The following is a 19,413-nucleotide window of genomic DNA, read 5'->3' as shown; positions in this document are numbered from 1 at the left end:
ACTAAAAAATGCCAAGTCAGCAAATCACAGGGCAAAGTGCATACCCATTTTATTGCAGCAAGGTTTACAACATCTGAATTTGGGAACCAGCCTATGTGTATATAACCAAAGAAGTAGAGAAGGAAAATGTGGGATCTTTTCAACCATGAGGAATGAGAGGCTGAAGAGATGGCCCAGTGAGTAGGAGGGCTTCCTCTGTGAGTACAAGGACCTGCCCTGGAACGGCTAGCAGAGCTGGACAGAGATGTGAGTGCCCTCAGCCCCAACACTGGGGGCAAAGATGAGTAGATTCTTTGACATGTCACTATGTGGCCAAAGTCCTAGCCAAAACAGTGAGCTTCTGCTTCAGTGAGAGCCCGTCTCAACGCAAAACAATGGGGAGCAATACAGAACACACAGCATCTTACTCTCTCCTCTACGTGCACGTGGTGTCCACACACCAACATGGACACACCACACATGTAAACACAGCACACACAAAGATTAAATTTAGAGAAGAATGAGGTTGTGCCATTTACAGGAAAATGGATGAAACTGGAGACCATCATAGAACACAAACTAAAACTCAGAAAAATCAGATCTCACATTTTCTCCTATGTACAGATGACACAAAAGTAGACAAGACACCATTTAGAGCAGCTGTTTCTCAACCTGGGGGTCAAGACCCCCAGGTCAAATAACCCTTTCACAGGGGTCACCTAAGACCATCAGAAAACAGCTATTTACATTATAATCATAACAGTAGGGAAATTACAGTTATGGAGTAGCAATGGAAATTTTATGGTTGGAGGTCAGCACAACATGAGGAACTGCATTAAAGGGTCTCAGCACTAGGAAGGTCAAGAACCACTGGACTAGAGGAACAAAGGAAACTAATGCAAGGGAGTGAAGCCGGGAGGGCAGTGGTTGTGGGGGGATATGCTCAAAGCACTTTGCATACTTGCATGAAGATGGCCTTCAGTAACTCAGTATAATACAATAAAAAAATTCCTAAAGAAACCAAAATAGATTCTTTAGCTTTCTGGGTGCCTAGCAAATATACTACTTGACATAATTGTTATGCATTTAGATTAAAATAAGGGGAGGAGGCATAAGGACGTAGCTCAGAGGCACACTTAGCATGCACAAGGCCCTGGTAGATCCCCAACACTGGGAGGAGACAAAGGAGGGCAGGATGAAAGGGAGGGAAGGAAGGAGAGAGAAGGAAGGAGGGAGAGAGGGAGGGAGGGAGGGAGGGAGGGAGGAGGGAGGGAGGGAGGGAGGGAGGGAGGGAGGGAGGGAGGGAGGGAGAAAAATTTTCTGTGTAAAGCAAACCATACCCATAAATTTATATTTCTTAGGGGCTTTGTGGACCCCTGAACAAATGATGACTGAGATCTAAAACTTTTTGTGACACCTCTAAAAGGTGCTTTAGTTTATCTATGTGGCTCTATCATTTTAATTTGTCCCCGAACTCACATACTGATGGTACTGTATGGGTGGAGCCTTTGGGGCATAGTAGGGATTGTGAAGCCAGGACGGTGAGAGGGAGACCTGAGTTCACTTGCTTGATCTTTCCCTGCCATGTTATGATACAGCCCAGCACCTCAATGTTCAATTTCCAAGTCTCCAGCACTGAAAAAAAAAAAAAAAACGTGACCTCTGTTTCTTATAAACTACCTAAGATCTGGCCTTCTACAAGAGAAGCAAAAGCTGGGACTATAACCAAGTGTCTAGGTTGCAGCATTAACCCTTTCAGGTGCATCTGTAAATGACCACCATAGGGCACTACATGTTTCTGCAGGACCGAAAGGGTCCATTCCATTTACCCCCAGGGCTGAGGAGTAAACTTCTAGAATGACTGAGCTAATCCACCTAACAATTCTCCCACTACTTTAAAAGCATGGGTAATCATATAAAATCCATAGATACCAATAAATGATCATGATGAAATAATGCTTGACAAAAGGAAAAACTCAGAATAGAATAAAAAAAAACAGTAACGGGGGAGGAGGGGAGGGAGAGGGAATTGGAATTGACATGTAAAACAATCTTGTTTCTAATTCAAATAAAAAATAAAAAAAAAACAAAATCAAGTAACAGAAGAAACATCTGTTAACACATTACATGTATAATGCAATAGAGAACTAGACAAAGTGTTCTTGTAGTGGAAATTACACTGAAAACAAAGTCAACAACTCTTTTGTAATACAGTGTGTATGAATAGACACTTTGAGAAGTACCTGCTTTGGGGCCGAGGGATGCAGCTAGGCAAGTGGAGTACTTGTCTATCATACATGAAGACCTGGGTTTGATCCCTAGCACCACTTAAAACTGGGTATGATGGTAGATATGATCATCCCAGCACTTGGGAGGTGGAGGCAGGAGTATTGTACCTTCAAGGTCATCCTGGACTACACAGTGGGTTCAGGGACAGCCTAGGTATGAGATTCTGCCTTTTAAAAAAATGAAAAGCATTTGCTCTCCCAGTCCAGTTAATGACTACACCCTCATGCAGGAATCAAGGTAACTGTTTCACCTCTGACTGTTGGGAAGTAAATTGTACTTATATGTGCCTCAATGTATAAGTTATACACAATTCAAGGACTATGATGTTAATCGTACCTATGATGTTAATGTACCTATTAATTTTTAAGTTGGCATGTCTACTACCAAAGAAGGCTAGACAGTATTTTGGGCAGTATTTCGGAGACCTTACATTTTGAAGATTTCATCTTTTTGTTTTTGTTTTTTGAGACAGGGTTTCTCTGTGTAGTCCTGGCTGTCCCAGAACTCACTCTGTAGACAACACTGGCCTCTAACTCAGAAATCCCTTGCCTCTACCTCTGAGTGCTGGGATTAAAGGTGTGTGTCACCACCAACCTGCTGATTTTCCTCTTCTGAAAGCCCCTCTAACACAGTAAGAAAACCAGATGCTAAAAAATAGGAGTTGCTTCCTTCAGACCCTAGTGTGCTGGCACCTGCCTGGCAGTGCTCACAGATGGCAGACAGTGATCATCTGGTTGGTGTTCCCACCCAGTCCACCCAGTGTCAGCTGTAACTTCGGGTGGAGTAGTCACACCTGGCCTTCCATAGCTGCTGTATCACTCTCCAAGCAAAAAAGACAAAGTTCACATTTCATATCCCACGTACTGATGATCTTTAGCTCCAGGATATCATATAACACAGAACTAAAGGCTGAAGCACCTCAGGTGGGCTGACACACAGGACATGGCAGCCCCAAACAGTATGAGTCCTGTTTGTTCACACCATGAATTACCCGCTTCAAAGGATCACAACATGGAAGACAGCGCAATTTGATGATAGAAGGTTTTCTTAATAAATGTGAATAAATTATAGTTTTTATTCTTCACAAATAAAAATGACAAGTGACATGTAAAGGACAGTACAGTAATACAATAATAGTAACAGAGTAATAGGCTAGCTGTCTCATGGAGACAGAAACCCATGAAATACTATTATAATAATTTTTAAGAAAGACTATTAAATAAATCTAGGAATAATATTAACTAAATCAACAAATCAAAATTGAGCACACACCAAAACATCATCCAGAATGCATAAAATAGTACTTAAAGAAAAGGAAAATCTGGAATTCCACATAAGGGGCTCACTATTGAAATCAAGAAGGTTCAAATCCTGAAACAAAAAAGGAAAAGGAAGTTAAACAATGTTGCCATAGGTTACACAGACACATGGGCCTCATGCACTCTAGGCAGTGCTCCACCACCCAGCCAGTTCCTAGCTCAGGATAGACACTTGAACACTTTGCCTGCTCAAGATATTTTTTTCCTTACTCTTACGATACCTTTATATGGTATAAAAAAGATCACAAGGAGGGTGAGCTCCGTGGGAAAAGCTGTTTACCACCAAGCCTGATGAGTTCAATCTCCAGAATGCACATGCCGGAAGGAGAGAACAGACTTCCACAGGTATACACTGTAAGCTTGTGCATTTTTGCGCACACACTCTAAATGTTAGAAAAATAAAACAACAACTCCTATTTATAAAGCATTGTTTAAATTTTTCTTTTATTTTTTAATTATGTATTTATATGTGTGTGGGGTGAGGTGTTCATGCAAGTACAGCTACTCTAAGAGTCAGAAGAGGGTACTGGAAATCCTGGAGTAGAGCTATGGGCAGCTGTGAACCACCCAAATTGCTACTGGGAAGTAAATTCAAGTCCTTTGGGAGAGCACTTTATGCTCTGTAAGAAAGGATTTGGAAGCTGGGACAGGAGAATGAAGAGTTTGAGGCTAGCCTGGGCCATATAGTAAGTTTCAGACCAGCCTAAGACTATATAGAGAAATTTGGAAACTTTTTGGACAATTAGTTTTGTATTTTGCCAGGATGGTTACTATTCAATCCTATAACAATAATATATACTTAATAATTTCAATGTAAGAAAATTAATCTACCTATGGGGCAAACTTATGTGTTATATTCTATTTATACACCACAACACACAGAACAATGTCTTTTCACTTCCTGACCTCTAGAGCAAGTCTCTGAGATGGAGTTCTATGGTGGTCTGGACATCTAACCTGCCTTTCTTCAGCCTGTCTGAGAGTAAATGGACAGGTGAAGGTGGGCTTTAATATAAAAAGTACCATACATGCTACCCTCATGCTTTACAAGACTTCTCATTATAGAGGATGGAATGAACCAGGAAACGGCTTTGCTGACCTACCCATGTCCCTCTGAGGAAAAGCAGACAGCATTGGAAAATTATTAACTAGACTAACATAGTAAATGGACTAAATCTTTGTAGTAACAGTCATCTAACCATGAAGACTGCAGTACATCTCATTCTAGTCAGTAGACCTATTAAAAACTGAAACCGGGTAGTAACCTCATGAGTAGAGCCAATCTCTAGTAGGTAGTGAGGGTTTGGATGTTCTAGCTTTGGGATTTAAGGAAGAAGAAAGGGAAGGTTAAAAGTCCTATTAATATTAGACATGTTAGTACATGCCTACAATCTTAGCATTTGGTAGGTGCAAAGAAGAGGGCCTGGACTTTCAGGCCATGGCAGACAACACAGCAAGTTCTAGGTCACTGTAAACTATCTACTGCTAGCTATCTGAAAAACCAAGAAACAGGGTGGAGATGGAGCTCAGAAGCGCACTTGGAAGAGAAACAGGGCCATCAACATTTAGTCACGGGAGAAGCAGCACTTGCCCAGAGAGTTATTGGCAGTTGGTGGCTGATGGGATGGATGGGGGAGTCTTTGTCCTCAGCAGTGTAGTCACTGGTGATAATGCCCTGTCCCAGTGGGTACAGCCTCATCCATTGTGTCACAAAACAAAAGCAAAAAGACAGGATAATGGGAGGGGAACCAGTTAGGAAGAGGGAGGAGGATCAGTGGAGATGAGAAATAGATAAGAGAGGGTGGGGAGGTGAGTGTGACAAGACCAGAACAGATATACACGTGGGAAATTGTCAAAGAACAGATATACACATGCGAAATTGTCAAAGAATACATTATTAAAAAAAGAAGAAGAAAACCACTTCTGAAAACCAAATCAAAAATCAAACACAAGACTACCTTGGTTCCAGAGAGATGGATACCAGAAAGCACTTCACACAGAAGCACCTACAGCACACCCCACCGTAACCACCATACAGTATTTTCCCAGTGAAACCATATTCTCTGCAAACAAGGAGTCTGCATAGGAAAGTGCAAGAGCTTGAGCAGCATGGCTGCGGTCAGTGGGCTGGGGACACTCACACACGTGGACCTGAATGCGCTGACACAGGAGGGAAAGGGTTAGAGCACTAAGTGATCGCTGCAGTCTTCCTATGGTCCCACCATCTCACAAGCCCATGAGAAACACAGAAGTCAGGTGACATATGGAGATAGAGAGTTATACCACTTACTGTTCCTCTTTGTAAACATTTATGGATACAACTGTGTTTTTCTAAACGTTTCATTAGTAATGCTGAGTCTTGTAAGTCTGGTTCCATAATAGTCAATGATGTAACTACTTCCATCCGAAGGTCCAACAATCTACAAAAGATAAAAATGTAAAGTTATTCCTTTTACTTGTCAAAAGATATTTGAGTTTCCTTTTGTTAGTAGGCAATAATTTTTTTTTGTTTTTTGGTTTTTGGTTTTTTTTTTTTGGTTTTTCAAGACAGCGTTTCTCTGTGGCTTTGGAGTCTGTCCTGGAACTAGCTCTTGTAGACCAGGCTGGTCTCAAACTCATGGAGATCCACCTGCCTCTATCTTCTGAGTGTTGGAATTAAAAGTGTATGCCACCACCACCCAGCAACAATAAAAGTATTTCAGTAAGAAAAAAAAAAAAAAACACAAGTCTAAGAAAAAAACTGAAGTCGGTGAAGTGGGGAGAGAAGGAGCTGGATGAACTGGGTTGTGGTCTGCAGTTTGTGCCCCTGACTCTGGCCTCCCTGCGCCTATCCTCTGCTTTTGTTCTCCCTGCAGGCCATGAGTGCCAGAATCAAGTATCCCCACCTCAGGCTTCTCCCCCACTATTTACAAACCAGTGTCAGGGAGGGACCTTTACTGACTTGTTTGTAGCTTATGACTAGGGTTGGATAGTTACCACACCCAAGGAAATAAAATGTAGTCTGACTGTACAGGCCAGACTCCCAGAAGGAGATGGAAGTGGAATTACTACAACTACCTAGAATTCTGCAAAGGAAGAGGTTGAGCAAACACATACATGTTGGGACTGGAGAGATGGCTCAGTGGTTAAGAACACTGCTCTTGCAGGTTTGGCTTCCAACACCACACAGAGGCTCACAACCGTCTGTAACTCTAGTACCAAGGGATCTGATGCCCTCTGCTGGCCATGGCCACTTTATGCACATGATGCACAGACAGACATGGAGGCAAAACACATAAAATTACAGATTTTAAAAATACATTTATAAAAAAACCGCATGTTTATAAAAAACACATGCTCACTACAATCATCCTATCCACTGTTAGTCGAATCTATACAGCTAATAGGGTTTCTACAATTTTACGTTTAAGACAGAAATCTCCACGTGTGGCCAGTGAGACAGCCCAGCAAGCATAGAGCTTTCTTACACCAAGCCTGCTGACCTCAGTTTGATCTCTGGAGCATACATGGTAGAAAGACAAAAACAACTCTAGCAACTTGTCCTCCGACCTCTACATGTGTGCCATGGTATATCCCTCCACACATAAACAAACAAACAAAAAAACAAGACAAAAAACCCTGTAACCTTACAATAGTAGACAAGTTTAGTAAGTTGTTATGTGGGGCCTAGGAAGGATTTTTTTTTTTTTTCTGGGTTTTTCGAGACAGGGTTTCTCTGTGGCTTTGGAGTCTGTCCTGGAACCAGCTCTTGTAGACCAGGCTGGTCTCGAACTCACAGAGATCCGCCTGCCTCTGCCGCCAGGCGATATAGTTTTATAGGTATCAACACTATATACAATTTACCTTCCTGGCACCAGGCTTCAATAGACACTATTTTTCTGTCCTGTGTTCCCTCTCAATGTGGTTATTTCCCAAAGTAGTAGCAGAAAAGCTACCATCAAAGGCTACCGCAAATCCACTGAGGATTTTTGGTCCCTTGGAGATCACTGGGCCAATGTGCCACTATCTTATACCTTGGGCCTCAACTCCAGTTGCAAAATCCCTGGTCTGGGATGACCTTGGGCCATAGAAGTCTATCTATAAAGTCCCAGTGATCAGCTTCCTCATTTCCAAACACAGAACAAAAATTACTGACTGAAGCCAGTGAGGCCGGATGCCCTGATGTTAGTATTTTGGTTGTTTACACCAATATTGCCTATATGCAATTAAGTCCCTTTGGATCAGAATTTTGGAATAAAAGGATGGGCTACCAAAGGACCTCACACAATGCGGTACTTTGTGGTAATGACTGCATTGAAGGTAGTTTCCAGTACAATAGGTTTGGTGGTTGTTTCTAAGGTGTTTAAAGGATGTTTCTGATAGATTATTATAGTCTATTGGTGTTGGGGGTAGTGAGGAAGTTTTTGTGTGGGAGAAATGCAACAGGCTGACAAAATGCTTGGGGCCCACAGTGTGCTGAAAGAGGTTTATTCCAAATGCCCAGGATGCATGTCTACCAATCAAGGTTGTGTCAGCCTGCATGCCAGTTACAATTACCTCATTTTCCAGAACCTTCACATAAAGGCATTTCATATTTTAAGTAAAAACAAAATTATTATAGTTTGTGAAGAGCTTATTCCTTTCTTTATAAAGTAAATGACATTTAAAATTTGTATTTATAGTCTGTTGGGTACATTTAAAAATTGATGTAACAGTTTTATTTAAATATGTCAATATTTGAAATGACATCCTATGCAACTATTTAAATTTATGATGGAAAACTTAAATGTCAATTTAAAAATATGCAGAGGGTACAGACTTAAAATTATTCTTCTAAGGGTTATACAACTAGAGTGAAGAAAGCTGTCATGAGCACTTCTCGTTAAAAAGTGATTTCAGAGCTGGGTGTTGTGATGCAAACCTGTAATCCCAGCACTTGAGAACACTGAAAGTGGAATCGCCACAAATTCAAGGTCAGCTCGAGTTACATAGCAAGACTGTCTCACAAAAATAAATAAACATGATCTGCAGAAATGGAACAGCTTTTAAGAGCAGTGGTCTCTCAGGCAGAGGACCTGGATTTGGTTCCTAGCACCTTCAGGGTGGCTCACAATCATTCACAACTCTAGTTCGCAGGGATCTGACACCCTATTTAACATTAGAGAGTGCCAGGCACACATGTGGTAACCATACATACATGCAGAGAAATATTCCTACACCTAAAATAAACAAATCTAAAAGATAAAAACAAAAAGGACTTTAGTTTTAAAAAACATAAATAGTTCATTCAGCGTCAAAAACTAAAATGACTAGATGCAGTAGTAGGTAGATGCAGTTGCAGATACCTAAGGGGTGGAGTCTGGGGCAGGAAAACACAGGAATTGAATTGCTTGAACATAAGAACTTGAGGCCAGCCCTCTCATAAAGACAAAAACAACTCAACAAATACTAATTCTACACTATTCCAGAAGGACGCCAGATATTCTGTATGTAACAGTAACTAAGATACCATCCCTGCCAACAAGGAGCTTCCTCTAGTAGATTCAACTAATACTTCCATAGCCAGATACCATGTCAGCTGCTGCTGTGCATGTTGACTTAATTCCTAAAGAGTAAATTAACTTGTCTGACATTAATGCATCTGTGACTTTTTGTGGCCAGGGTCATGAAGAATTGCTAGGGACATTAAGTTAAGAGAAAAATGGGCAATTAGAAGACAACATATTTTGAGACATTATTAAGAAAACAAAAAAGTGAAGTTCAGCTAGTGGAAAGAGGCCAAAGAACACTGTAAAACATATCTTGCTGGAATGTGTGATCAGACTGGAACTGAGCCTTTTGTTCTATTATCTTTTTCTTCCTGTACTACTTTTCTTGGTAATTACATTTACTCATTGAAGAAAAATATACAAATGTTAGAAATAAGGTGATACATGATTGGGTGACTTTTTAATAGCATGCACTTCTAATAAGTCCATCTGCAGCTCATTTTAAGCACAGATGTTTTTTTTTAATGTTTTTTAAAATATTTCAAATTAGGAACAAGCTTGTTCCACATATCAATCCCTTCTCCCTCTCCCTCCCCTCACCCCCATCCTTCCTCCCCTACCCCACCCCTGACCTACCCCCCACCCCATCCACCCTCCACTCCCCAGGCAGGGTAGGGCCCTCAACGGGGGCTCCCCAAAGTCCACCACATCATCCTGGGCCGGGCCTAGGCCCTGCCCCATGTGTCCAGGGCAAGAGTGCATCCCTTCACATGGGATGGGCTCTCAAAGTCCCTTCTTACACCAGGGAAAAATACTAATCCACTACCAGGGGCCTCCGGAGTGCAGAGGCCTCCTCATTGACATCCATGTTCAGGGGTCTGGATCAGTCCTGTACTGGCATCTGGGGTTGATGAAGCACAGATGTTTTACAATATGATGTTAGCCACTAACTTGTACAAGAAAATGCTACATGTTAGCGTGTTGGTCCATTTCCCCTTTCCTGTACTGAAGACAGCACTCACTATAGTTTACAGGAATGTAGCTCAATGTTGTATGTAATGAGGCAATCATATTATAGTATTCATTTTCCCTTAAACTATTTTTTTTTTTTTTTGAGACAGGGTTTCTCTGTGTAGCCATGGCTGTCCTGAAACTCACTCTGTAGACCAGGTAATCTTCCTTTTTAGGCTGGCCTTGAATTCATAGAGATCCACTTGCCTCTTCCTCCTGAGTGCTAGGATTAAAGGAGTGTGCTACCACTGCCTAGCTCCCTTAAGCTACTTATGTTAGTTCTTCAAAGTTCTCTGTCATAGGTAGGTGAATAAGAGGATCATCATACCCTAAGAAGCACTTTTGGATGCCAGGTGTTAGTGGCGCAGACTTTTGATCCCAGCACTCGGGAGGCAGAGGCAGAGGATTTCTGTGAGTTCGAGACCAGCCTGGTCTACAACAGCTAGTTCCAGGACAGCCTCCAAAAGCCACAGAGCAACCCTGTCTTGAAAAACCAAAAGAAGCACTTTTGGGGTCAACCAGATGTCTCAGTGAATAAAAGTATTTGTTGCCTAGCCAGACAGTCTGAGTTCAATTCTTGGTGCCCACAATGAAGGAAGAAATCCAATTCCACAAAAATGTCCACTGACTTCTACGTGTATGCCATGGCATGTGCCTACACACACACACACACACACACACACACACACACACACACACATTAATGTCTTATTACAAAGCCCTGAAGCCACAGAATTCAAACCCTGTTGTTTTCTAAAGCTGCTGTAACAAATGACTACACATTTGGTAGGGTAGCAGACATTTAAAATTCTGGAAGACCAAGCTCCAAGCTTTCGGAGTCAACTGGCATTCTTTAGCCGATTATCACACTGGATTTGGGGCTACAAAGTAAACTAACACCGCCCCCCCCCCCCATCAAGATCTTTAACTTGCCTGGCTTAGATATAATACTCACAGGTTCCTTTGGCCTGGCCTGGCCATGAAAATGTTCATGGATGTGGTCTGTAGAAAAATTCTTGTTCTTTATCCTTGATGCCCTTGGTCTAATTCTCAATAACAGCCTCCCCCACAGCATACACTCATACCTACCCCTCACCCAACCGCCCACTCACAGGTAACTAAACACACAATAGGCACACACTGAGGTGCCATATGATTTGGATCTGTAGTTATTCTTAGAAATGTGACATTCTTTGAATAAATATCTACTTTAAATTTATCTAACAGTGGGGCTGGAGAGATGACTTAGCAATTAAAAGCAGTGGCTGCTCTTTCAAAGCATCCAGGTTCAATTCCTAGCACCCATACAGTGTCTTATGACTTGTCTGTAACATCAATTTGAGGGGATTCGACTGAAAACTCTTTTCTTTCTTTTTTGCTTATTTATTTGTGTACCAGGGCAGAATTTAAATCAGGGACTCCTGAATGCTTGGCAAGCAGAATAAGTAGTCTCATGTAGATAGTCTTTTCACTTTCTTTTTGATACAGGTTTCGTTCTCTTTTTATGTTTTGTTTTGTTTTGTTTTTTTGAGACAGGGTTTCTATGTGTAGCTTTGTAAACCAGGCTGGCCTCAAACTCACAGAAATCCTCTTGCCTCTGCCTCCCGAGTGCTGGGATTAAAGGCGTGCATGACCACCTCCTGTCAAAACCAAATATTTGCTGGGTGGTGGTGGTGCATGCCTTTAATCCTAGCGCTCAGGAGGCAGAGGCAGGTGGATCTCTGAGTTTGAGGCCAGCCTGGTCTACCAAGCAAGTTTCAGGATGGTCAGGGCTGGAACTCAGAGACCCCTGCATCACAAAACAAAAAGGAAAACAACAACAACAAAAACCTCAAATATCTTCCTTGTTTAATTCTTGCATCTTATTTGTCCATATGCTGCCCCCTCCTCACAGAATAGAGTCAAAATCACTTTGGCGTTAAAGCATGACAATAACACCAAGAGCCAGAAACAAAGAGTGGCAATGCTGAACCAGAAGGCAGAGCAAAACATAATGATTTAAATGAACACTGACACTCTCACTGAGGACAGGAGGTGCTCTGCAAATGCTTGCCCAAGTGCTGTCTGCCAATATTCAACTTTGCCTCTAATGCAAGAAGCTTCCCCAGTAATTACAAGCAGTTTAGTATTTAACGGAGAACATCTGGTGGCACTTTTAAGTGCTTAAGGACAGCATCTCATAAACTGTGTCAGTCACCAAACCCACTGTAGCATGAGAAGGTGAGGCTGTCAGAGAGAAACAGAAGAAATCTCAAGAGTAGAGAACATAAACTCCTACGGACTTGGTCTTGCTTGAGGCTATCCCCGCTACTAGAGATCACGTGGAGTACCCACACCCTCCTTTGCTTATCCAGTACCATTTCTGTCATTTGCACAGAGTGCAATCTGTGCAGCATGCCTATGCACTTCAAAAGAAAATCTTACTTCTGCCTCCAGAATGCTCATGTGTGTACCAGAGTCCCATCAATGTATCCCATTCTAGTAACTGGCAAGATGATCCTGATTGTCAGGCAAATCAATTCTACATCAGAGATATAACTGTAACCTGCCTTAGAGACTCATTACAAAATAGAAAATTATAAAGATTTCAGGAAATTCTTCAGCAAAGAAATCCCTAACTCATTTAGAACCCATATCTACAGTCACCTTTGGACATGCAGTCCTTTTGGAATAAGCATCATTTGGCTTTTAGAGCTACAGTTTGAGAAATGTTTACTGAATCGGCAACCAGATCCCTTAGGTCCAGCATCTTCAGACAAGCTGGAAAGCATTCCCCTTTGCTTCCTAATGAATCTGAAATGTCACACACACCAAAAGAGGACCACCAAACACCATAGTGACTGTAAAGGTAGTTTAGGTTCCAGGCCGAAACTAACTTACCTGCATTGAAATAAGAACGAAATCAATTAGGCTCCCAATTCCACAAAATCCTACGGTGCAAAACTTTAGCAAGCCTAGGAAAGCACAAAGGAAAGTAATTTACAATCTAGAAAGTCTAAGTACTTAAAATGTCTCTAGTTTATACCACACTATTATATACTCTATAGTATGATGATAACAAGTAGAATCTTAAAAAATCAAATCTTCACCTACAAATACAAGAACATTTTAAAGGAACCTCTCATACAAAAAAGTCACAAAATAGTTTAGTAACTCGTATAACAACAAGAAAGTAATTAAATAAAAAACAACATACTCTTTAAAACTTCTTAAAAAATAAATGTTTACATCTACCCACACCCGGGCCTGGGATAGAGCTCCATGTGTCTGTCCAGCAGGCACAGTGAATGTAACATCACAAACAACAGACCCTCAGCACCCCAGTGAACAGAATAGGAAGTTCAAATCTATACTGTCAAGCCACAAAAATGTTCAAGAAAAATAATGATCTTGTAAAATTCCAAAATCTGGCCAGGCAGTGGTGGCACATTTCATTCATTGATCCCCAGCACTTGGGAAGCAGAGGCAGAAAGAGCTTTGTGAGTTCAGTCTGGTCTACAGAGTAAGTTCAGGACAGCCAGGATTACACAGGAAAACAAAAACAAAAACAAACAAACAAACAAACAAAACATTCCAAATTTGACCAGTAACTCAAATAGTATAATCCATCTAGATTTTTTTTTTAAGTTCCCCTTTTTTTAGCTCTATAGTTAAAAATCAAGAGTGGCTGTGAACATTTTTAATCCTACAGATCTTCAGGAGTTTGAGATCACCTTCCCCCCCCACCCCTTTATCAGCAGTTAAGAGCACTAATTGTTCTTGAAGACGACCCAGATTCAGTTCTCAAGACCCATGTGGTGGTTCACAACCATTCGTAAATCTAGTTCTAGCTTACCTAACCACCTCTTCTAACCTCCAAGGGCACCTGGTATACTCACTATACATATACATACATGCAGGCAAAACATTCATACACATAAAAAGTCTTAAAGCCAATCTTTCTCAAATTACTCCATGAAACAGAAAACAAAGCAACACGTCTGCACTCTTTCTACAAAGCTAGCATTACCCTGCCACCAAAACCAGATGAAGGCATAATAATAAATAGAGATCAATCTCCCTAATGAACAAAGATGGATCAAAACAACTCTAGGGCTCCCTCTTTCCTCTGTAAGAATGGCAGCCATTAGAGAAAGAAACAAGAAATGCTGGCAAGGACGCAGACAAAAGGGAAACTTTATACATGGCCAGTGGGATGTTAAGTAAGTCCAGTCACTATGGAAGTCAGTACAGAGGTCCCAAAAACTAACTAGCGACATATCTCCCATGTGACCGAGCTACACTACTCTTGCATATTTATACAAAGAACTCCAAGTAAACACACCACAGAGACACTTGCATATCCATAGTTACTAAAGCACTGTTCACACAATCAAGTTGTAGAACCAACCTAGGTATCCACCCAGCAACAACAAAAAAGTGAATCAAAAAGCTATAAGATGTATACATAGATAGATAAGGGTAGACATAGATACGTAATGGATTTCTTTTTTAGCCATTAAGAAAAATGAAGTCATGTCATTTGCAGGAAAATAGATGCAAGTAGAGAAAATTGCATTAAGTGAATTAAGCCAAAATCAGAAAGGCAAATATATACCTTCTCTCACTTGTGATTACTAGATTTTAAACACATACATATATATTTGCATATATATACATATACAACATGTATAATATGACATAAAAGGAAACATAAAACCATCTAGGGAAACAAAGGATTAACAGGAGGGAGAAGGGTTGAGAGAAGGCTTTGATAAAGGGTCTGCATGCATGTACAGAAACTCAAAACTAAAATTTAAACACTTAAGAGCTGGGCATGTTGGCAGTGTTTGCCTTTCATGCACAATGCTCTGGGTTCAATCCCCAGCACCACATAATAGGGAAGTGATGGCACTATCTATTGTTTCAGCACTTGGGAGGTTGATGCAGAATTAGAAGTTCAATGTCATCCTCATCTTAGGTACATGACCGTCTCAAATATATATACACAGGGGGCTGGAGGGACTGCTCAGTGGTCAAGAGCACTAGCCAAGATCATTGGCTACTCTTCTAAAGAATTTTGCTTTAATCCCCAGCACCCACATAGTGGCACAAAACCATTTGTAGCTCTAGTCACAAGTGATCTGATGCTGTCTCATTGTCTCTGTGGGCATCAGGCAAATGCACGATGCAAGAACATACAAAGGCAAAATACTCAAACACATAAAACTTCTTAAAATTTAAAATACAAAGTCAGGCATGGTGGCATTTACTTTTAATCCTAGCACTGGGAAGGCAGGGGCAGGAGGATCTCTGTAAACTGAGGCCAACCTGATCTATACAGCAAACTTCAAGTCTTTGTAGATACTCTGTCTCAAAACAACAACAACAAAAAGTTTAACACATACATGCAGCTACATACACACATATGCATACATGTACACAACGGTTTTAAATGCTTACAGCCAAGTCTGATAACTGAGATTGAGCTCTAGGATGTCATAGTAGAAAATAATTGACTCCCAGGGGTGGTGCCCTGGCATTTGAGCACCTTCCACACACAAATAAATACATGTAAAATGAAAATAATAAAATAAAATAATGGAGATCTGGTGCCCTCTTCTAGCATGCAGACATATATGCAGGCAAAATACAGCATACATAATAAATAAATATTAAACAAACAAACAAACAAACAAACAAAAATGTGTGCTGGGCAGAGGTGGTGCATGCCTTTAATCCCAGTACTCGGGAGGCAGAGGCAGGCAGATCTCTGTTAGTTCGAGACCAGCCTGGTCGACAAGAGCTAGTTCCAGGACAGCCTCCAAAGCCACAGGGAAAACCTGACTCAAAAAAACCAAATAAATAAATAAATAAATAAATAAATAAATAAATAAATAAAGTTTGTAAAATAACTGCTCCACATACAGCTACACATAGATAATTCAAAACTATTAAGAGTAGATGAGATCACTTCTCAATACACAACGCCTCAAGTACATAAATGTCCATGAGCCGGTTCCTTTTTCTTAGGGCTGGACACATGGCAGAATACTGCATGCACTGGGGTAGCACTTGGCAGTAATTTAATAACAGCCATTAAAATCCAAAAAGTAAAGAAACATTGCTTTTAATTTTTCTCCCACACACTTCCTGGCTTCCTTTTTATATCTGTATGATGGAAGCTTGGTTATGACAGGGCTTCTGTGTGTCTTGTTCATTCCTTCATCCTAAGGATGCCTGGACCTAGTACATGGTTACTATCTGTTAAATAAATGGATAAATCTCCCATTAGCAGTTTCTAAAGATCTCAGTCATTGTATCCAGTATTTCACAGAGTAACTCCTCTAGGTATGTTGTGGAAACATGCCTTATAACATTAGCATTGTAAATTTAGAAATATCATACAAATACTGTGCCATGTGGGTAACATATACACACCTATCACAAACACAAATGTACACAAAATAAATAAATATAAATGCCTACGAAAATTTTAATGCTAAAAATGCTTTAAGTAGCTGAGCACAGTGGTGCATACCTTTAATCCCAGAGTTGTAAGGCTTAAATATAGGTAAGCATATGAAAATGTTGTTTAACAAAACTTCTGGTCAAACATAAATGATTCCTGAAGCATTAGTAAAACCATGGCAAAAGGGAAATGTACAGCTAGGACAGAAGGATGGAGAGGGTCTTAGCAGCTGATGAAGTCAGACTCTCATCCCAGCTCATGGTGATCACCAAAACATCAACCTGTCCTGAGAGCAGTTGTTGCTATTCTCAGGGCAACAGTGACAACTCTGGCAGAGGACACTCGGGGAGAGAAAGAACACACACTCTTAAACACTGTACAGCCACTGTGTACCTAGCATAGCACAACAGTTCCAGGCAAGTGATGAGCTTCACCCCCAGATGTTTTTTACAAAAGGTGAATACACAGGAAAGGCCAACATTGCCTGCTGGAACTGCAGAACTGAACACTCTCAACCCAGAGAAAAATGTATCCATTCAATTCACATGAATCTTGAACATGAAGAAATTTTAAAAAGGATTTTCATTCCTTTCATCCATTTTTGGATGAAGCATACTCACCTAAGGCAGGGTATCCGAGGTAAAATCGATCAGCTCCCAGCCATCCCAAAAAAAGAGATAATGCAACTGCCACTTTGTATGAATAGCCATTTCTGCACAGAATTAAAACATGAGTGTCACAGCCACACATTGTCAACATATGAACATTTTAGAAAACAAATCTGTACATTATTACTTATTTGTTTAGTGGCTCATTCATTCATTCACCCACTTGTCTTTTGGAGGCTATGTAACTAACACTATTATAAGCTTATGGTTATATTAATGAATAAAAGTAACACAGATCCCTGTCCCTCAGAGACTTACATTTTACTGGCAGTACACAAAAACTGAAACATATTAAAAAATCTAATTGTACAGTTTGGTAGAAAGTTCCAGATATTATGAAACAAACAAACAAACAAACAAACAAGGTGCAGCAGATGTTTATCGAATCCAGAATTCCAGGGTACGCAGAAAGTCCAGAATTCTGGGGGTACTTAGTCTGGGTGATGAGACAGTGATATGTGAGCAATGACCTAAGGATCACTTAAGATGTGTCAGTCTTCGGGAAGAAGCAGCTGCTGCAGGCAGCGCACTGTGTGGACTGGGGTGGGTTAAGGCCAGATTAGCAGAAGCAGATTTAGGAAGAGAGAGTGAGTGAGCAGGGACAGGAGGGTGCATTGCAGCACCTGTGCACCACCAGCACTCCAACTCTCACTCTGAGAGACAACGGAAGCTACCACAGGATTTTAAGGTGTGATAGGACCTGCTTTACACTTTCAAATACTGTGGTTATTATGCTAAAGACAGATTGTAATGGAATATTTGTCAACTAATGTCACAAGCTTATCAAAAACAAACCCCCAAACCCAGTGGCCAACTGCAATAAGCTATTCACAGCAGACTGCACCTAGGCTGAGGTGGCCCGAACTTGATTCACTTCCAGTCTCAAGCTGAAACTGAGATTTCTAAGGCAGATGCCTAGGGCAGTTATTTTCAGGAATATCTCATCAAAATACAAAGGGAAATTATTTCTCACAAACACACTTAAGCCTCCACATGGTTCTCACCTATTAACTGTAAGCCAAATTAAGCAATACAGCCAAGCCCCAAAACAGTGGTATGGAAAGTATACACTCTTTTGTTAATAGAGACTGAGGGCTGAATATCTGCTAACAAATTCAAATTTGAGCACAAGGGCAAAGTGTTTGATTGCTTTTCAATACTCAGGTGATAATTAACAATGGCTATACTGAGTAATAGCAAAATAAGTGCTGAGAATCATCAGACTCTGTATATGATCAAAAGTATGTTCAATTTTCTTTTTTACTTTTTTGTTTTTTGTTTTGTTTTCTTGTTTTTTCCAAGACAGGGTTTCTCTGTGGCTTTTGGAGGCTGTCCTGGAACTAGCTCTTGTAGACCAGGCTGGTCTCTAACTCACAGAGATCGGCCTGCCTCTGCTTCCCAAGTGCTGGGATTAAAGGCGTGCGCCACCAATGCCTGGCTTCAATGTTCTTACCTGTTAAATTTAGGGTATGGAAAGGAAAGAAGGAAGGGGAAGGGGAAGAAAGGAGAAGCAATGATAGCACTTCAAATTTTATCCTGAGCATTAGGAAGTTAAAGGAGTTGGCAAAGAATGCAGATGGATGGTTCCTGAAAGGGAAATCAAAATTTAGTTTGGACATGTGAGTCTGAGTTGTCCATAAGATATCCAAATAGTGTTGAATAAAATTCAGCTGAACGTATGATGTTGTAGGATAATCTTTTTGTACACTGTAAAGATGTGTCTCTGCCTAAGGCGCCTTCTGATTGGTTTAATAAAGAGCTGAATAGCCAATAGCTAGTCAGGAGAAAATAAACAGGACTTCCAGGCAGAGAGAGGAACTCAGAGATAGAATCTAGGTACACAGGAGACACCAGTGAGACACTGAGGAAGTTGGACGTACAGAATGGAGATGTAAAAAGCCATGTGGCAGAACCAAGATTAATAGAAACAGGTTAATTTAAGTTATAAGAGCTAGTTGGGAACAAGCCTAAGCTAAAAGCCAAGCTTTCATAATTAATAAGTATCTGTGTAATTATATGGGGGCTGGCAGGCCAAAAAAAGTCCAAAGAGAGCGACTACAGTGTGGATTTAAGGAAATTAAGTCTAGGATACAGACAGAAATTAAACAGTTATGTTACAAACAAACAGGCAATAATGAGGCTCATGAGATTGAGGGTGGATGTGGTGGTACACAGCTATCACCTCAGCATTTGGAAGATGCAAGTAAGGGGATCAGGATCCAAAGATC

The 19,413-nt window shown here is 40.8% G+C and overlaps 1 protein-coding gene across 1 annotated transcript in view; it reads right to left on the bottom strand.

The window, feature by feature from the left end:
• Positions 1 to 3,310: 3,310 nt before the first annotated feature.
• The window catches only part of Tm2d1 (TM2 domain containing 1), a 29,045-nt gene continuing 12,942 nt past the window's right edge, over positions 3,311 to 19,413 (bottom strand). Inside the window, exons 4-7 of the mRNA XM_027400467.2 lie at positions 17,138 to 17,229; positions 12,947 to 13,020; positions 5,878 to 6,007; positions 3,311 to 3,639 (exon numbers count right to left, since the gene is read on the bottom strand). Coding sequence (XP_027256268.1) covers positions 5,897 to 6,007; positions 12,947 to 13,020; positions 17,138 to 17,229 — 277 coding nt within the window. The 3' untranslated portion in view covers positions 3,311 to 3,639; positions 5,878 to 5,896. The remainder of the gene's footprint in view (positions 3,640 to 5,877; positions 6,008 to 12,946; positions 13,021 to 17,137; positions 17,230 to 19,413) is intronic.

This window comes from Cricetulus griseus, chromosome 2, assembly GCF_003668045.3.
Source record: "Cricetulus griseus strain 17A/GY chromosome 2, alternate assembly CriGri-PICRH-1.0, whole genome shotgun sequence".
Lineage (NCBI taxonomy): Eukaryota > Metazoa > Chordata > Mammalia > Rodentia > Cricetidae > Cricetulus > Cricetulus griseus.
The sequence above is the reverse complement of the archived record's forward strand: the minus strand, read 5'-3'. Positions and strand labels throughout refer to the sequence as shown.